This window comes from Meleagris gallopavo, chromosome 4 (assembly GCF_905368555.1).
Source record: "Meleagris gallopavo chromosome 4, MGAL_WU_HG_1.1, whole genome shotgun sequence".
In the NCBI taxonomy this organism is placed as follows: Eukaryota; Metazoa; Chordata; class Aves; order Galliformes; family Phasianidae; genus Meleagris; species Meleagris gallopavo.
Window position 1 is genome coordinate 5682854 of NC_139407.1, and position 20089 is coordinate 5702942.

Below are 20089 nucleotides of genomic sequence, written 5' to 3' on the forward strand. Positions count from 1 at the left end.
TAGGAGAATATTTCTGCTCATAGAAGAAGTCTTCAGATTCCATAATGTTGGAAGCTTGGAATGATGAATATTATGCAAAAATTGTAAAGAGAACTGATCTTTTCCATTTCCTTATTTCTGCAGGCAACTTCAGAACATGTAGGTAACTTCCATCTCAGTCTGATCATGACTGACTCATTTGCTGTAGGTCTTGTTATATCAGGCACAGAGGAGTTAAGAAGTGCTTTCCCTAGAGTATGAAGTGTTTAGTGTAGTGTGGATGTTGAAGGAGAGTCCCCAGCTCTAAGGTTAAAGCAGCTACAGTGACTTTCTCTGAGGGCAGAAGTGTTGGGTGGTAAGAGGCTCCTTCCCCCTAAAGAAGTTTGCAGTTGAACAGTAAAGCCTAACTAGACCTTCTTCATTCAAATGAGTTCACCTGTCTACGTGTAGCTGATGGGGGAACAAATATATGGGGTATTTGGGAGTGAAGTCAAGAGGAGACAGCATTGCCAGAAATGGAGAATAGAGATTATTGAATAACAGCTTTTTTTTTTTCCTCCAGAATTGTGATCAGGCATCAGTGTATCCATAGGAGAAAAAAAAAAAACGCATAAAATCATGGTAAGAAGTAAAACCATTTCTTTGGGTGTGAGGGATTTTATTGTTGTTTTGCTTTTGTGTTGTACTTACTGAGTAATTCTAACGTGTTCAACACTTGGATTGCCAGAGGTGCCTGCAATCTTATTCGCTCTCAATTTGTTTTCTCTGCTTTAAAATAGTGATGCCAGTAGCTTTGCACAGACTCAAGAACGTGGCTTCTGAGCATCCTAGCTTTTTTGATAGAGCTGGCAAAATGTTTTGACTGGATAGCTCTGTCCAGTAGCTTTAAACAAGAGTGTTCTAAGGTGCATGTTGACTTTAACGAAACAGAAGAATCCATTTGTCTATTTAGAAACCTTTATTTTTAAAAACTGTGACAGTATGGTATCTCATCCATATTTGTACATTAGTGCTGTTTTTATAGGACATGCCAATGCACCCATCTTTTGGGGATTCTTTACCATGATTCTCAAATACACGTACATCTCAAATCACTGTGAAGTGCTTTTTTCCTCCATTGTGTTAGCCAGTTAATGGTGAATCTTAAACTGTGTGAAGCTTGGCTTGAGCAAAACCAGTGTCATCTTTCTTTTGAATGATTTAATCATTTATCAGCTGGTGTACTCGAAATACAGTTATATAAAAGAATAAGAGCTGAGAACGGTGATGGTGGAAGATGAGGACCCAGACATTAAGCGTGAGGAAGGAGTTTGAAGACCTGTATGTGGCACCTGCATCTTCCCTGACTTGTTTGTGGTATGACTTCTGTTATCAGAATCCAGCTCTGTGAAAGGAATTAAGAGGCACTTGAAAGTTTAAGAGTGGAAATGCATCCCTTGATGTTTGCACAGTCTCGTAAGCTTGTATTTGTTTGCCTATGTCTAAAGCTACTACTATTCCGGTTGGCCTGAACTGCATAACTGTTCTCTTGTCAAAACGTTTCTGAAATCCCAAACTAGGTATCTGTATTCCTCAATTATACAAAAAGCACTCTTTTAGTGCTTTGAGTATATGTATTACACTGAGTACTGACTAAAGTTTAAAAAAAAAAAATGAATAAATAAAAAATCTGGCTACAAAAGACACAAGAGGAGTCACAGCTTGTCGCTAATCATCAGTGGTAGTGTTTGCTTATGATGCAATCTATATTGGTATACTGATATTTGCCTTTGGAAATGGTATGGATATGATGAAGTCATACTTCACAGTGTTATCCAAATTCCTCTTACTTTCTAGAAGACAAACTTGTTGAGACCCATGGAGTTAGCAGCTGTTCTTAAAAACCTGAGGGCTCGTATTTTGAACCTCAGTTTTTTCATTTGCCAAACTGACAGTTCCAGATCTTGTGAGGTCTGTGATGCTGAGCCTGTTTTCATTTCTTCTCTGCTGTTCCTACTCAATGGATAAAGGCAACTTAAACGCAATAACATTAGCCCCAGATTTCAATTACTTACAGTTATAATTAGCTTGTAAAAATTCCTCTTAGCACATTTAAATGAACAGTACTCACCTGCACTCTGCAACCAACTTAAGTGCCTGTATTATGGTCCTGTTTATATGGCACACAGAACCCAAAGGCCTTCAAATGTCTGCATCTGTTAAATCAAAACCAATTCAGGAGATGTGCTTAAATTGTAGCTACATTTTAATTTCAGAGTGCTGGGAACAGCGTGTACAGACCAAGAAGTAGAAACTGGACACAGAAAGAAAAAAAATACACTGTATTACAAAGGCAGAAAGGAGAATGTCAGGGTTTTAAAATATCTGTGCAGGTGTTTACTGTCCCTGCTGTCTTAGATGGAACCCCATTCCACAAATCAAGTGGACTTTGATTCCTCCTGCTTCAGGTCCCCTACCCCCACCCTCTACAAACACTTCCCAGAAAGGAAGGCTGCATAAGCCTTTAAAACATCCAAATTCTTTGGCACTGAAATATATGGTTGTACTCTCAAATTACTGCAAATCAGTGCTACTTCATTGATTTCGTTAGATTTTGCTGGCATACACTGAATATGCCCCCTGCTGTTAAATAGTCAAGGAAAATATCTTCCCTGAAGAAATGACTATATCTGAAAAGAAACCGAGCTTTGTTGATTGTCATACTTGGAAAATAAGAGCTACTAGGGCTGTGTTATTCTTTTCTCAAAAACTGGCTGTCCCGCTAATAAGGAAAAGGCACTAGATCAAAGATGAGGCCATCTAGCTGCTCTGTAAAGCATAGGAGATTGGTTACTTTTCAGTCAAATTATGAATTTTCAGATCCACAATTACAGAGCAGGATTTGGTTTGCAGACAGCTGCTAGCCCCAGAATCTTTTGTGGTTAGCTCGTGCTGTATTTTCTCATGGTATGTCTGTGAATGCTTGGAAGAGAAAGATGAGTCAGCAACTGAATGACTTTAAAGTGGTCACTGACATTGTTTTCCACAGAAGGGATGTGACCTAGGTCAAATATCTTATTTCAGCTGGTTGAACTTCTCAATAAGTTGAAGAATGCTAGCTCTTAAAAGTTTACAGTTCAAAGAAGTTTTCCCCACTCTGGTAGTCAATCTCAGTGTGACTTCTGAATGCATGCAGATCAGGAAAATCTGCTGGTTTTCTGCTCCATTGTAAAAGCTTTCCTCTGTCCAACTTCTAAGTTAGCAGTACACAAATAACTATTGTCCTGCGTATCAGTGAAATTATTTGCATATAACAATTTGCATCTAATATACATGATTTTTTTTTTTCCCCTACGTAATGAAATTTAATAATGCTCATCTGTGTGAAGGTCAGACTTTTCAGGAAGGATGAGAAAACATAGAAATAGATGAATGTTTTAAAACTCTTTGTAAAAATAATTTTAAAAAGAGGGTCCTCACTCTGGCTGTGTGTTCAGTATTCTCACACCAAGGGCATATTCCTTAACACTGAGTAGGTGGTCTTTGCCAAAGACTAGGCATAACTCTTAAAAAGCTGGAGTGCCTTTTTTGAGAATGTCTCCAGTAAGTAAGAGGAGAGCAAGACTGATGTGGTGTCTGTTTTCTGTCTGTTACTGACCCAGTTGTTTATGCCACAACCACATTTCTATGTGGGGGCCTGCTATAGTTTTGCTTAAGAAAATGCCGGAAAATACTGATTTCTACCTGTTCAGATGCAGAATATTCCTTGATAAGGAAATCAATGTTGACCTCATATCAAATCCTAATAAGATTTGGCAATATCCACAAAAAACAAGAGTACTCTTGTAATTTTTCTCTCATTTGATGTAGTATTAATGTATGTGTAAAATACTTGAAAGGGACCTGGAAGGATCATGGAGTCCAAGAAAATTTAAATATTAAAATATAAATTTCTGTAGGTAACATTCCTCGACTGTTCCTGCAGCACAGGATCCAGCTGGGCTTAAAGAGCAGTTTTGAGTTTGGGAAAGTTGCTGCAATTCTCTTGGCATGGCAAGATGGGCACGTCAGCAGTGTGTGAGTGGGGAATGAGTGGGAGGAGAACAGCCCTGGAATTAAAGAGATCAGTGAAACATTGTCTGGTTTAACCACAGTTGTTTCTTTTTTTGTCTCTAAGCTATCTCTTCGTAAATGATTCAAGTACTCCCACCATAGGGCAGTGTGGTTCCTTACTGGATATGACCATGTGTGTGGATGTCTGGGATATAAGGGCCACAACAGAGCTTGATTACTGTCATATCTTCCTCTTAGTGAGGCCCCTGCCTTAATTCCCCAAGTGCTGGCATAGGCTAGGTTGCATTGGTGGTGGAGCTCATAGCATCCTTGGATGGCTAAACCAAGCCATGAAAACTCTCTGCTTCCAGAGCAGTTGCATCTCTGCAGAGGTTGTGCTGGTGAAAAAAAGATCAGTTGGCAGGTTGTGTCTGTCCTCACACCATAGTGTATTTATGTTGGCAAACCTTTGTTGTGTACACTCAGCCAAAGCTCATTACTGATGAACGAGATGATGTGGGAATTTTTCCATCTGCTGTCTTCCTGCTTTTGCTGATCTATGTAACAAGTTTGCTTTTAACTGTGAAGTATTGCACTCTCATAGCTGATAGTAATAGAGCATGCTCACACAGCTGTGATTTGATTACACTACAGCCCTGTTTTTGAGTAATAGCTAAATCCATCAGAACAAAAGGTATCTTCTGCCAAGTACAGGAATTAATTTAGAGAAAAATTAATGAACTTGTACTGAGCTTTTTGAACTTTAACATCAGACAACACTGGCAGAAAGAAGCTGGGTCTCTTCCTAGTTGTGTGCAAGTCTGAAGGTCAGTCCGCGTTTTATCTGCATGTTTTTTTTTTGTTTTAAAATCAAAAGCAACATTTCCAAGGAAATAGTTGAAAATGGAAGTAATTTTTGCAAAGGGCAAGTACTGGATTCTAGTTCACTTCTGGTTGATGTTTCTTCATAAAAGTCAGTGTGTCAGCCATTGTAAAATAAACAGATAACTAGTATGTCATCTTGCAATTAAAAAGCTCTATTGATGAATTTACAATAGCTTATAGCTGGCTTGTGCTATCTTTTGTGCTGTAACACAGTATAATATTTTGGGAACAGATATTGTATGCAGAAGTACTGATTCCAAATATAAAAGAGGTCCCTAAGGCACAAATGCAATTTCTTGCTTCTAACTCTAAATTACTTTTTTTGTAATTAAAGCTAGTATGTCTAACAGCTAATTGCAAAGTAACCTGATGTTGTGCCCAGCCACCTCTCTCACACGTCCTTTTCTCTTAACTTCCTAGGCCTTTTTGTCATAAAAGATTAAGTGCTTTGGATTCATTGGAACAAAAAAAGCAAACAAAATTATTATGCACTTTACAGAACAGGAATGAATTTAGCATGATTTTAAAAGTTAAATATATGTAGAGGTGTTTTGCTGAATCAATTTGTTTCTGTTTGGACCATCCCAGAAATAGTGTTGCAGTGTGAAGCATCTGATTCTAGGGAATAATAATAATAATAAACAAAACCAACATTATGTACAAATGGATGTTATTTATACACCTGTGAACCAGCAAAAATAAATATAATGGACATTTCAAACCTGTAATCGATTTCTTGGGTGCTTTAATACTTAGATCTGAAGGGAAAGTACAGCACTTTGGATAACTCAGGGAATTTTTTCTCTTTTCCTGTTTGAGATGTAATGGTCACGGTTCACTGAGTTGGCCCAGAATACTTTCTCCCTTCCTCCCACATTATGCATTAGTCACTATGACTGCATTTGCTGTAATCCTTTGGTGTGCACATTAAAGCTGCACTGATTCCATTGGCAGTTTTGGGTATTTGTGAGCTCTGCTCAATCAGAGTCTTAAATGATGTATTGGATATTGGACTACACTTAAGCAGATGACCCCAGAGGCTTCTCCAAGTGGGTTTTCAGACCCAAAGACTTGTCCAACTGGATCTGCGACATAAACATTAAGAGTAGAGTGTCTCCACAGAAAGCAAGTTTGGAGCAAAGGCCTTCAGTGCCGTAATCAAGCAGCTCAGCACATGGATTGAGACTTGTTCCAAGAAATCTTAGCAATGCTGATGATAAATTTGATCTGTTTCTACACGTCCCATGTTAGTCATGTGAAGTCTTCTCTACCACTAGTGCTGGAAAACTGCTCATGTGTATGATGAGAAGTTTTGTAGGTGCAGAGTTAGAAATTAAGAGTGCAAATGCTTTCTTAGGGAGGAAAGCAATGAACTGCTAGATTTCAGCTAGACATTGGCTCAGACATTTGTAGTATAGGTATATAGCTTTGGTTCTGGTGGCAGGAAGAATGCCTGAGGTGCCTGAGAGAACTGCTTACTGTGGAGAAGTTGAATATTGTGTATGCTGATAACTTGAACGTGTAGAGGTGGCAGAGGAAGGCCTTTTTCTAGAGTAGATGTGGGAAGCTCCTTAATTTCAGAGTAACCAAAATCTGGCTTATTTCATAACAGCTTCTATCTTCTGTGTTTTAGGAGCAGATTATGGCTTGTCACATTCAATATGTCCACTGAGCTGGATGTATGTGCTTTTCTTCAGTCCTTTTTTTGTACTTTTTAGAAGGGAGATCATTGGGTTTGGGGAAAAGAAAGATTGAGACAAATAATTCCTCACCTTACGAGTGAACTTACGGGGGGCACAGAGGGAAGAAGACCTAACAAAGAACTGGAATTGTTCTTCAGCAAGGGGCAGCAGTAATTCTGGGTTTGGTACTGGTACCGGTGCTTGGTATCAGCTGCAGGAAGGGTTGGAAATAATCTGACAAAATGGCTGTACCTAGAAATTGAATGGCTGCACACCTTACTAACTAAAAGATTTATGCTTACATAATGCGCTAAAGGTATGAAAATTATTACAGATGTGCAGCCTGTATCTGCCAAAGAGAGCTGCCTTTCAAATGATGCTATAAAATGAAATTAGGACCTGTAGCATTGCAACACTTTGTTCTCAAAAGGAAGCTACATGGATGAATATTATGCCTTTAGTATTTGTATGGCTCTAGTTGTTTTACTTCAACATTTCTGTGCTAATGTGAGTGCTTTTCTGAAAGAACTGAATCATGCTGTAGCACAATAAATTGTAGTAATTACAGGAAACAGGGCTATAGAGTAAAGCTGTGATCCATGCAGAGTTCTGCTTAGGTATTATTTTGTCTACTTGTTTATACTTTGTGTAATGCATATCTCTGCTGGGAAAAAAAAATATCTTATTTACAAAATGATTATATTTAGAGACATAGGAAGGACAAAGTGTAATGTTACAGTAAGAGAGCTTTTGTCAGATGGTTGAACTGGGCTTTGTGTTTTCCATTTTTCAGTCCCATGAGTGTAATACTCCCAAGTTTGGAAATAGTTGGGATGCAGATACTGTTGGGGAGAATAGTATCCCGTGTGTTTTTTATTTTTGGCAGAAGAAATGAACTAATACTTTACTAGACTGATAAAATACACATAAATGGTTAGTATCGGTGACAGTTGTGATTTCTCAGCTGGTGTAAAGATCTTCAAATTTATGCTGCTTTTTGAGTTTCCACAGGTGGAATACCTAACTATGTCCTGCTCTTCCCAGCATATCCGTTTCATCATAAAATGAATCTCTGCATGGCTGCTTTGCCTGGAGATGTTCATCAGGAACCCAGCAATGCCTTGTGTCTCTTTAACATAAATTTGCTAGCACAGACATTGCATGCTAATTCCACATACATGGGTTTTCTCATCCCTCAGGGAGCAGACTGGCTTATCAGAAACAGAATGACCTTCCTGTCAGCATAACAGATTTATTAACTTCCAAGAATCTTGTTTTGGAACCTCCTGCTGTGTTGTGAAGTTCCAGATGGCAAAGCACAAGAGCATGGCAGCAGTTTTATTTGCCTGCGAGCTCCCCCCACATCTATTATCTGACTTGTCTTTGTTATAATTTCTGAGTGTCCAGGTACAGAAGCTTTGCAGCAAAAGGCTTCCTTTTACAGCTAAATAATGGCGATCACTGCCTTATTTATTTCTCAGTCTGTCTTTTTTTCTCCAACTGCTTAACAAAATAGGCAGCTTAGGTTGGTTAGAGATATGAAGGATGTTGCAACTGGATGTAGCACTGCAGCCAAAATGGGTTATAAAAACACTGTGCAGAGTTCTGCTGCTAAAAATAAGCATGCACTGAGTTGGGGAAAATGCAGAGAGGCTGTATAAGGTCAGTCAACACAGCTCTCAAAACAGGGAAAATCTACCCACTGTGCCCACATGTTTTTCAAGAGTGGTGTCCTGCTGTGTATTGGGTGAAGCTTTTCTGATTTTTCCCTTCTTGGCCCATTTGGTTTTCTGCTGTGCTTTCCTGTGTTCCCCAGGCTGTTTCTGGCAGATTCTCAGCTTGTTCTTCTTTCTTGCATCATTCTTATCAGGCAGTGTACCAAAATGTCATAAATAGAGTTGCCTAACACATATTTAGCAGATCATTTATTTATACATATTTAACAGCAGTTCAATCTAGATATACATTACTAGAAAAGCTTTTTTTTTTTTTTTTTTTTTTAAGAACATGTTTCTTCCAGAAAATGGAAGTCGAGAAATGTTTAGTAAATAGGATAAATCTTACTTCAAAAATCACAGAAAACATAAAGTTATTTTTTTGGAAATTCTCTTACTCTTCACTAATGAATTTATTTTTGTTTCCTATGAAAAAAAAAAATCACTTACTTTCTTTATAAAAGATAAATACCTTTCCAAATGGGGCTTAAGGCCTATATCTGGTGATTCAGGATTTTTTCAGTTGCATTTCTATTTCTACATTAAATCCTAAAAGTGCTTCTTCAAAACAAACAAGCAAAAAATGCAGCCCTGTACACTGAGATCTTTTCCCAGGTCTGTGACAATAAGGGAGCTGACAACCATTCACCTCAATTAAAGGTGGGAGAACGCTCAGAGGGGAAGAACATTAAGTGGTTTAGCAGATCTTAACAAAACTTGTAACACGTCCTCTGAATTGCACCCCTCCCATTAGCAACCTAAAGAGCTTTTGCTTCCCATTCCTCTGCTAACTATTCTTCCTTCTTCATTTCACTGGGAAAGTAAAATTGGACCGCAAGCTTCTGGGAATCAGAGCTGCTATCCTGCTTTGTTCTCTAAAATGGTTTTTATATTCAGAGTTGTAAGAAATTGAAATTTCTTCTATTTTCTTGTTTTCATCATATATTTGTAAGTGGTGGTTATTATCATGTGATGTTAGCTTTCTTAAACCTTCATACTGCAGTGGATTTAATGAGCATACAGGAGCCAGATGGCATGCCATATTTTTTTTTGAAAACATTTTAGAGCACATGACAGACAACTGATGTTGACAGGAGTACTTCAGTGAGGTGTCTGCAAAGCAAATGTGTGACTTGTTGCTATTAGAGCAGAATAATTGTTTGCGAAAGGCATTCTCAAATTGAACAATGATTTGTTAAAGTAAACAGGAATGAGTTCTGCTATGTAAACATTGCACACTGTAGAAATGTTACCCGCTTGTATACAGAATGCCTAAAATAATTGTGATCCGAGTGGAAATGGATGATGCAGAGTTGTATGTTGCAGTGGTAGTCAATCCCGATTTAGGCAATTTTGCTTGAAAATCTTCAGTCTGTAGGCAATATTATGGGGGGGGGGGGGGGGGAAGATTGTAGATGATAAATAACTGCTTCATTTTCCTGTAGAACAGGAAAAGGGAAATGTTCTTTTTCCTTCCGCCTAGTAGGAAGAGGGAAGTAAAGATAGAAAGCAATGAACTTTCACTGTTCCAGTTAAGGTTGGTTGGAGCTGCAGACACATCATAAAAAGTCTTGTTGCAGAGAATAAGCTGGGAGAAGCCAGCTATCTGGTTTTGGGAGATAGCAGGGTCTCTGATAAACATCTGGTCATTGCTTATGCATCTTCTCTAGCACAGCAGCTAAACTGAGACAGTCAGTAGAGAAACGGTAGCTTGATTTTTCTCAGAATGTGCATTATTTCAGCTAAGTAATTATGTGATTTTAAGTTTTCTTAAGAAAATAAATTAAAACACGGAGAAATGTGCTTTTTTTCTTTTTTCCTTTTTTTTCCTGAAGATGCATGTTATTCATGATTTTTTTTCTGTGTAATTTTCAGTGCTCTTCAGAACTTTTCTTTTTGCAAACATGTAGTTCCCTAAAAAAAAAATTTTTCTCTGTTCAAGCAGTAGTATTTGAATGTTGTGTCTGTTGAAAGAAATAGGATGGGCAGGGGGAAACATTTCCTGTGTTCAATAATAAAGAAAATGATGTCAAGAAACTGGATGATGAGGAGAGTTGAGCTCTGGCAAAGAGTTTATCCACAGAAGGCTGGGGATAATCTTATCATTGTCATTTGTGGAATACACTATATTCTGCATGTACAGTATAAAAACAGTACAAAACCTTATAGAGAAAGTTTAGGCAAGCAAGGATAAAAACAAAAAAGTACTTAAAATACATAAGTGAAATTGTTCTGTTCTGGAAAAATAACTCAGATTCCTGTAGCACCCTGCAGGTGCATCAACTCCGCATCACGTTTTCACAGCCAGTAATAATCATAGTGTGGTAAATTCATACCTTCTAGACTCATCTTCTAAGTTACTCTTTTTTTTTCCCCTTTGCAGTTAATATTTAATATTTTCTATAAAATGAGTAACTATACATATATGTACTTCATAACATTTCCTTTTGGGATTTCAGGACAGTAGTTTTTGCCATCTGCAGGCTTCTGTAAGCCACACATCAATTGTGTGGCTGGGCAGGGGTGGTCATTGGAAGCTAGAAGAACATGTTGGACTTCTAGCAGAATTTTGTAATGAACTGTGCTCTTGAAAATCCATACCTATGAGAAGTGATTAAAACTGTTGAAATAAGGTATGCGTTTTATATAAACAGCCATCACTTCATCTGGTATGGTCTAGAGTGAGCAATAGGTTAATTCTTGCCAAGGATTATGCTAATTGCTTACATTTGGGTTTTTGTTTTTTGTTTTTGAAGGAAAATATTCACTATAATAGATAAATTAAAAAATGGTGTCAGCAGTCATCTAAAAATAGCTCTTCTCATCTTTAATAACCTACTTTCTACCTCATTAAGCCAGCTGATTGGGTATTATTATGCTTTACTACTCTAATGCTCAATCACTGGAAGGAACTACAACAGCAAAGGCTTCTGTATCTCTCACAAGGAGATGAAGTCTTCAGCTGCTTAATGAAATGCATGAACAGGATGAAATGACAACAACGTATTTCTGTGAGGAGATGAGATACGAAACTAGATTTATTTAGGACAATCTGATAGAGAAAATTGAATGTCAGGAATTGAGTTCCTTGAAAGCTTTCCAAGTATTACTATATGTGTTTCAAGCTGTAAAATGGGTAACAGCTGTAAAGAATATTGTCTTTGACATTTCCTGTAATGCTGGTGAAGATAAAGGAGGTGAGCAGTCTGTGAGATATGAGTGATTGTTGCTATCACTATCACAGTTGCTATTTATTATGGACCATGTTCAACACTCAGTGCTGGCAAATCATCAGCTGAAGTTCTGCCAGTGTAAGTCCTGGTTAGGATCACAGCTATTTGCAGTTCTGGGGGAAATGGCTGCGTAGTCCCCTGGCTTGCTGCTTTCTGTCAGTAAGTAGATGTGCCACCTTAAACCAGGTATTCCTCTGCTCAATTAATCTGTGCCTCATCAGTGCTAATCTTGCAAACACTTTCATGATCCTACACTGAACAATCCTGCAAAATAGGTGACGCTATAAAAAAAATTGCTTAATGCCATTATGCCTTCAGTTTCCTGGTTTCCTGCTTCAAACAGCCTGTGGTCTCTTCCTATTCATGCATGCTGCAGATTTCTAAGTAGATAGTAAGGGAAATCATGAAAACATTTCACTTTTGTGTCCTATTGAGTTCAGTCTAAATCATCAGTTCAATTTTCTCCATGTTTATTAATCTCTTCTTTCTTTTTGCTCCTTTCTCCTTGTCATCTCGCAACATCCCAGTTTCTTCCCTTTTCCCAACAAAACAAACTTGAAGACACAGTAAATACAATGCACTAAATATGAATAGATGCAGAAATGAATTTTGCTGCATTACAGGACCAGAGTGGGCAACAATGCTAAGTTATCCATAGCCTGCGTGGAGATTCTATACTTGAGGTTGTGATTAGTGTGATGTGGTCAGGGTAGGAATAACTCAGCATCACACCGTGATGAAAGTGTTGGCTGTTCAGAACGTTTTGCTGTTAGTTCTAATGCTGACAGCAATTTTTTGTAAGCATATGAACTGAAACCCAGTTGTGTTTGCTGATAAATACTTATCAAAAATACTCGTTTCATCAGCAATTGGAATGATACCCCAAGAGGTTTTTGCAGGATAAATTTTTGGCATCACTGCCATAGATGTTATCGTGCAGCAAATATAAATATGTAGCGAACATGAGTAGGGATGAGGCAGAAAGTTGAGACTATAAAGGAGAAGTGAAGGAGACTGATGAGCTCCCTGGTACTGCATTCCTCACTGTGGAGCTGATATATTGAGGGAGGCAAGACATTTCTGGAGGCACAGGAGATGTCATCTCTGCAGTGCTTCCTGAATACCTGCTTTTAAGACCGGGTGTGGCAGAGGGGAATTGTTTTTATTTGATGTGTAACGTGCTGCGTGACAGCCCTGGGAGGGGCAGAAAGAAGGGATGCAGCTCCTCAATGCCTGGGTGGAACTTCGGCACAGACCTCACGCTCAGGTGTGAAATCAGTGGGTTGCTGTGGGGAAACCTGTTTGGTCAGGAGAGCTTGAAAATAGCAGTGACTTGCCAGAGCCTCTCATAACTTTGTTCTGAGTGTGTTTTGTTTGAGATGTAAGGCTTCACAGAAGCATGGCAAATAAGGGGAACGTAAACATATACTTGTGTATATGTTGAAAAAGTGCACCTTATCGTATAAAACCATCCAATTTTGGAATGATAAAGCTCACTCTTAGAACACACTGAAAATGTCACAGAGGTTTCGGGTGGTCTGAAAAAAAAAAAAAAAAAGCAAAGCTCTCTTCAGTAGTAAAGATGACTTAAGAACAAAAGCATGGTAGTTTGGTCACCCAAACAGCTCAACTGCTGCGGCTGGCAGAAATCCTGCGAGCAACGTTTCATGAATATAAGCGGAGACCAGGGCTGAGAGCAGCGCCCACCCTCAACCTTCAGCCCCGCACGGCACCGCCCCCGCGGCCTGTGGGAGGGCACGTCCCGGCGTGCCCCGCGGCTCCCGGGCAGGCTGCGCTCGCGCGTGGGCGCCATCTTGAGCCCGACCGCCGGAATCGTGCTGCGGAGCCCCGCCCCGCGAGGTGAGCGCGGAGCTGCGCGGGGGCACGGGGGCGTGAGAGGGGAGTGGGCGCTGCGGCGGGCTGCGTGCTGGCCTCGAGAAGATGCTGTTCCTCGGAGGAAGTTTGGTCTTTGGGGATCAAGTCGCAACTCCGAAGGATATGGTTTTTTTTTTTTTGTGTCAAAATATGCACGCCTCCTGTAAATAGCTGCTTAACGCACGAGGATATGAAGCGTTCCTTCTGAAAGCACAGAGCCTTTTCCTTTCCCACAGGAAGAGCAGGATGATGCAGCTGAAGAGGCTGCCTTCCAAAGACTGGAAAAAAGCCATGGGACCAGCTCCGGGGGCTCTGTGCACTCAGACATCTTCAGAGTTGTTTTTTTTTTTTTTTTTTTTGGAAAATAGCATATGTGTAGGTCTGGCTGTAAAATATCTCACTGTAGTTAATCCCAGAACTGATTGTGGAGAGCTGTGGGTACAGTGAGTAAGGTGACACTCCTAAGTTGCTAGAAGTTTTTTCTTAATTATGGGTATCCATTCAGAACTGACCTCGGCAAGGCTCCGAGTGATGAGGCACAAACTGGCATTGCTTTGGGCAGGGGAATTAAATAGGATGGCTTCCAAAGGTTCTTCTCAATCTGTGTTATTTCCAGGTTTCTTGTGTGTATAAGAGGGTGGGTAGAACATGGATGAAAAGAGAACATTGTTGCAACAAAAAGACAAGAACTTCCCAGAGTCTACTTGATTCTGTGAAAGAATGGCTCAGATTGGAAAAGACCTTGTAGATCAACAAGTCCAACCAGGACCTAGCCATACTACTCTAACAACCCTCTGCTAAATCATGTCCCTGAGCAGAATGGATCCTTCGTGGTGGAAAATGCAGACTGAGATTTCATTTCTAACAAAATATGTCAACAAAATACAGCTTGGTTGTGCCTCTAGTCTGCTGAGTCAGTAAGAGCTACAGTTCTTGGGTGCACAACCTCTCGATTAGTTTGTTGCAGGCTAGCTACCTAATGTGAGTACTCAAAAGGTTAGCCTTCCTATGAGCCTATAGTAGCTGTTTTTCTCACTGAGAAGTTGACTTTGCACAGCACATCTTTTTGTATGTGTTCTTGAGATAGAAGCATCTATCTTCTTCCTGCTCCTAGGAATCCAACTTGCCAGCTGGGAAGCAGGCAAATGGATTGATTTCAGGCACTTATGATCATTTTCTAGTCTGTGAATGGATGGGCTAATCCCTCTGGCAGATTTCAGTCTTCTGTAACCAAAATCTGTCAGAGCACCCGGTCATTTTCTGGTCTTCTGTGACTAAAATCATTACACAATTATAGGAATTGATAGTGTCTGTGTATGTGCATGTGCAGTTTTAGTTAAAACACATCAAAAAGGGCATAATAGAACTAAATAAGGAAAAGGGTAGGGTGACAGGATTTCTACAGTCTTTGGTAGAATATGGGATGGCTTCCACATGTCTGAGAGTCACTAAGTAGACCTGGAAGAGGATACAGGGGATATGGTAAAATGCTGAAGTGTAGTCTCTGAAGTTATGGGCAGAAAGGGGAAGACACAAGGAGCATTCTCTAATCAGAAAGCAATTCAAACACAAAAGGAAGTACTTTTCCACAAATAATGAAACCCATTGCCTCAAGATATAATAAAGGCAAAGTATAACTGGGTCAAAAAGGATTTATTTAAATGTATGGAAGAGAAATTCATTACTATTGCTTGTATCCTTCCTTTGTCTCAAGAAGTCCCTAAGCAGCTGATGATTGAGTTGTAGAGATTACAAATTAAAATCTCATTCTACAGGAGCATGTTTTTACAGTCCTGCCTATACATCTAAGCTAGCTATTTCTGAGTCATTTCAGATTTCAAAAAGCATTTTCTATCTTCAAATGCAGAAAATCAAGCAAACAAACCTGCTGTAAATATAGTGTTATCAAGTCATGCTCCAGAAGCATTTGCAATTTGGATGTCCAGCACAGATACATAGGATGGAGAGAGACCTTGAGCCTAAATTTAGTACTAGAATAGAGCAGAAACAATATAATTACATCTACTGTTTTGTTTTTGAATAAAAAGCTGAGTGATACCTTTTGGTTTTAGATACGTAAATCAAGTATTTCCTCAAATTCTAGACTACATGATTTTTTTTCAGACATAGTTAAAGTGGTATCTAATTTACTTCAGCTATTTATTTTTCCATGAATAAAATAAAAAAACTTTTATAATCTTGTATTACAAAATGCTGCAGACAAGTAAGGATTGTGATATTGACAAGAACAGTGGTTGTTCTCTGCAATGTTGGGCCTGAAATTCATGCTTCATTTGCAATTTGTGAATTATTTTTTTAGGATGGGCAAGGTTTGTGCCATTTTTGGAGGATCCCGAGGAATAGGAAAAGCTGTTGCAGAATTATTGGCACGGAAAGGCTGCCACCTGGCAATTATTGCTAGAAATCTTGAAGTAGCCCAAAATACTGCATGCGGTCTTGGTGGTATGTATACTGCTGGCTTGCAATGATTTCTTCATTGCCAAATGCCTAGGTAACTTGTGAAAGTTGTAAGTCATTAAATGAACTGTATTGTTAAAATAGATGAGGAAACTGGGAGCAGGGGGGAAGTTATTTCATTACACCTTTGTTTTCACAGTACTCTTTGGGAAAAGTGAATATGTTGCAATTCATATCACGCAGGTAGAATAGATTCAAGGAGTTGTTCAAGGTTGCAGCAGGGAGTTGGTAGGAATTGAGTCATCCATGGCTCCTGACCAAGCTAAAACAGAGACCAGTCAGATCATGCTGAAGTTCTGACTTCAAAAGGCCGAAAGTATGATGAGAGTTGTCATGTAATGAATTAATACAGTTCTTGAAAATTGTGCTGATTTAATTCTCTGGAGATGAAATGGATTCCTCAAGTTATAACTAGTTCAACATCTCTTTTTTTTTTCAGTTGAGTCTATAAATTCTTAAGATTTATGAATTACAAACTTCTTTCTACTGTTATCATCACGTGCCTTTATTTCAATGCAGCTGGCCATTTGGCACTTAGCTGTGATATATCCAGAGAACAAGAAGTCCATCGTGCTTTTGAAGAGATACAGAGGAATTTAGGTCCTATAAACTACTTGGTTAATGCAGCTGGGATCAACAGGTAAGTTATTAGTGTAATATTCTGCTCATTGATCACGTTTAACTATGAGTAAATGTGATCATTGAGGCTGTGCAGTGAGCTCATGTGTGTTTTTCGGTCTGTTTGTCAGGGATGGCTTGTTACTGAGAACCAAGACTGAAGATATGGTATCCCAGATTCACACAAACCTTTTGGGAACAATGTTGACATGCAAAGCTGCTGTAAAAAGTATGATTCATCATCAAGGAGGTGCTATTGTTAATATAGGTAAATTGCTTGTCTCATCCCATGGAATTATATGGAAAGTACTTTTCTAGAATGGTCTGGCATGTGCAATGTTGAAATGTTGCTTTTTGCAGTTGACTGTTTTCTTTATATTTCTTCCTATGTTTAGCATTTCTTTATGAGTGCTCATTCCTTTATCGAATTTCAGCAACTTCTGAATGTTGCTTGACAGCTTGTTTCAATAATAAACACCTAAGAGTTTAAATATTTCTGGAAAAAAAAAAAAAAACCAAACCAATGTTACCTTATCAGGGGATTTTCAGTAGCTAAATCTACCAACTTCTGGTTATAAGAACTAAATTGGTGTGGTAATTCCTTTTTTTTTTCAATGATATTTTTCCATTTTACTTTCCTGATACATGTTCCTCAACATAGATATGCACTCATCGTAAAAATCACAGATAATTGAGGGATCTGCTTATTGCAATAGACTGTAATGTGCTTTGAGTAATATACTTTTAACTCCTTTTCCTTTAATCTCATTTTCTATTAAAAATTTAAAGCTGAAATAACGAACCTATTAGGTTCTAACCTCTTCCAATGTTATTTTATTTTAGGAAGTGTTGTAGGACTTAAAGGCAACTCTGGTCAAAGCATATACAGTGCTAGCAAAGCAGGAATAGTTGGATTTTCACGTTCTCTTGCTAAAGAAGTAGCAAGAAAGCAAATTCGAGTCAACGTGGTTGCTCCAGGTTAGTTTTTGGGAAGTTTGTAAATTCTTGACTACTGCAATCAGTGAGTGGCCTTCAAGCCTGCTAGATATTTGGTGTACTCTGAAAGTACTTAAGACAAATTACTATTTTTTTCTTCAACCTTTGTAAGCAAGTGGGTTTTTTTTTCTGTTTTATTTTCTCCCTGGTTTAAGATATTATATATTCTTTTACAAAACACTGTAGTTTTTCCGAAGGAACGCTGAGAAATTCAGGAGCATGCATCTACCTGTTCCTCTATCCACACTTACATAAAAACCAGTTTTTTTCCTTTGTTCCTCCTTCAAAACCTGCCATCCTTAAAGATGGAAGAATTAGAAATAGCTATATACAGATAGCTACCTTTGTGTAAAGAATGCTAAAGAATTCTTCTAAAGAATGCTTCTAAAGAATGTTTATTTGTTATTAGAGAAACATTAAAGAGCATAAGAAGCTGTCTTGAAAACATCCCTTTCTTTCCCTTTAGTAAACAGAGATGGTCTGGAAAGAAAGTTTCTGAGGATGGTTTCACAAGACAGTCTGTTCCAAGCAAACCACCACCCTTAAGAAAAAAGCCTCGTATGTCTTTTCTGACATTCTGTGCTCTGAGTTATGTGTGTACTCTGCTGCTTGCCTTCTGCTGCTGTGTCTTTCAGACTTCCCCTGTTCAGCTCATGAACCAGGCAGGAAAAATACCTTTCCTTGGTTAGTGAGTTGAACAGTTGATAGGGGAGATTTATACAGCAGAAAGTAAAGCTGAGACAAATTCTTAGTGGCAGATGGACAGTAGATCAGATTTTTATGAAGCTGCAGCTTTTGTGAAGGGAAATGCAACAGTGGGAAAACTAAATCTCAGAAAATTGAAGTTGTGAAGTGTTGTCCTTCAAAATTGTAAAGAAATATTCCTCAGAGAGTTCTAATAGAAGAGTTATAATAGAAATTCTGAAAGTGCTGGAATAAGCTCTGAAATTCAATGAAAGCACCTGCCAGCACTAGGTGTTTCTTGTTAGGGATTTCATGCCCATGGGTTTTTTTTTATAGTGTATGTTTTGATGGCATGTTTATTTTTTGTCTTTCAGAAAAGTCATAATGTTTTTTGAGTGCAAAAAAGTTACCTTTTTTTTTTTTTTTTAGCACGGATCTCTTTACTTCAATGCTTCCAGAACTATGTTGTTGGTTAGGTAAAAAAATTTGTTCTTGGCTTCAAAATGATGCAGACTGACTTCTAAGACTTTGGAGGATGGTTGCTGGGGATGGTCATGTTGGATGTTTCAGGGGAAACTCCACTGGGAAAATTTAATTGGAAATTAGGTTACTCTTCATGTTTTTCCTTTCTTAGGTTTTATTCACACAGAGATGACTGCTCATTTGGAAGAAGACAAGCTGAAGAAAGCAATTCCCCTTGGAAGATTTGGAGACCCTCATGAAGTTGCACAAGCTGTTTTATTTCTTCTGGAGTCCCCTTATGTTACGGGGAGTACTCTAATTGTGGATGGAGGCTTGCAGCTTTTGATTTAGATATTACCTTGAATACCTGCTTAAATGTCAAGATGGTAATATACACATGCTAATTAAGAAGAGGGAAATTAGTCTAAGATTCATGTATATAATTGACTTATATTGTTTAATCAGATGACTAATTTGTTGCAGTAAAGTCCAACAGGTATGTTTAGCTACCTGAAAGAGTCCATTTGGTTGTATGAAGTTTGCATATGTAACAACTCTAAAAAAAAAAAAAAAAGGTCTACCTTTGGTATGGTGATAATTATAAATAACTTCCTGATGGATTTTTAAAGCACTGTTTTTATCAAGTCACGTTTTCCAGTTTGGAAACAGAGTAGAGATTTTAATCTGAATTATTGTGTTACACAAAGGTGAATAAAATGTTTATTTGCTGTCAGTTACGATTGCATCAAATTTTTCATGTATTTGAAGATTGTGAACCATATGATGTTTTAATTCTTATCAGTCAGTCCCTACAAAGTGGCAAAGAGTTTCCTTTGTTTTTTTTTGTTTATAGCAGGAACTACAAAGGTAGAAGCTTCTTGGTCTCCAGCGTTCCTGAATTCCCTTTACAAGGTGTAATTATATGCAATATATTTTTATGAAAACAAAAACTGTGCACTTCCATCCTTAAATGTATGTACAGTGATTATTTAATTCAGTAGCACTTAATTAGATTAAAGGACCATTTGTTGGTCAGTAGAGTTGCTAATTCTGTAATTTTCTTAGTTCCAGCTGCACAGACACTGGTCACTGGTGAATGGTATGGTTGCAGGCCTTGCTGCATGGAAGCCTTTTCACAGTCTCAGTGCATGCTGAGAAGACAAGTATTCCTTTTGAAGTGCAAAGTGCTGCTGTCTGTCTTCTTCAGCTCAGTCCAACTGTGTTATGTTGACACTCTTTAATATGTATATATAGTCAATAAAATAGCCATTTATTTTACTCAAAGCAGCTTTTGAAGCAAGGTAATTATTCAACTGTAAATGATCTTGGATGTTCCTCTCTGACTGAAAAATTACCAAGAGGTTGACCTCAGGCTTTTCTATTGAGATCAAGTAATTTTTGGTATTTGATGTTTTTATCTTCTCTGAAGAAAACTGCAAATGTGGTTTAG

General features: G+C 38.4%; 1 protein-coding gene across 3 annotated transcripts; it reads left to right on the forward strand.

Annotated features, from left to right (window-relative positions):
• The first annotated feature begins 13247 nt into the window (after positions 1-13247).
• Positions 13248-19376, forward strand: CBR4 (carbonyl reductase 4). Of its 3 annotated transcripts, none has more exons than XM_085222075.1 (6): positions 13248-13386; positions 15722-15864; positions 16399-16519; positions 16629-16765; positions 17341-17475; positions 18812-19376. In XM_085222075.1, the coding sequence occupies exons 2-6, from the start codon at positions 15723-15725 to the stop codon at positions 18988-18990; spliced, it is 714 nt and encodes a 237-aa protein (XP_085078201.1). In that variant the 5' UTR covers positions 13248-13386; position 15722; the 3' UTR covers positions 18991-19376. The 3 variants fall into 3 exon arrangements, with proteins under 3 accessions (XP_085078201.1, XP_031408869.1, XP_031408870.1); XM_031553009.2 differs by lacking the exon at positions 13248-13386 and adding an exon at positions 13747-13853; XM_031553010.2 differs by lacking the exon at positions 13248-13386 and having other exon boundaries at positions 15721-15864; positions 16319-16519.
• Positions 19377-20089: the final 713 nt, after the last annotated feature.

Coding starts and splice junctions, on each gene's coding strand:
- CBR4 (XM_085222075.1), top strand. CDS start 15,723: ATGGGCAAGGTTTGTGCCATTTTTGGAGGATCCCGAGGAATAGGAAAA. Junction 15,865..16,398: donor TACTGCATGCGGTCTTGGTG/GTATGTATACTG, acceptor ATTTCAATGCAG/CTGGCCATTTGGCACTTAGC. Junction 16,766..17,340: donor AGGTGCTATTGTTAATATAG/GTAAATTGCTTG, acceptor ATTTTATTTTAG/GAAGTGTTGTAGGACTTAAA.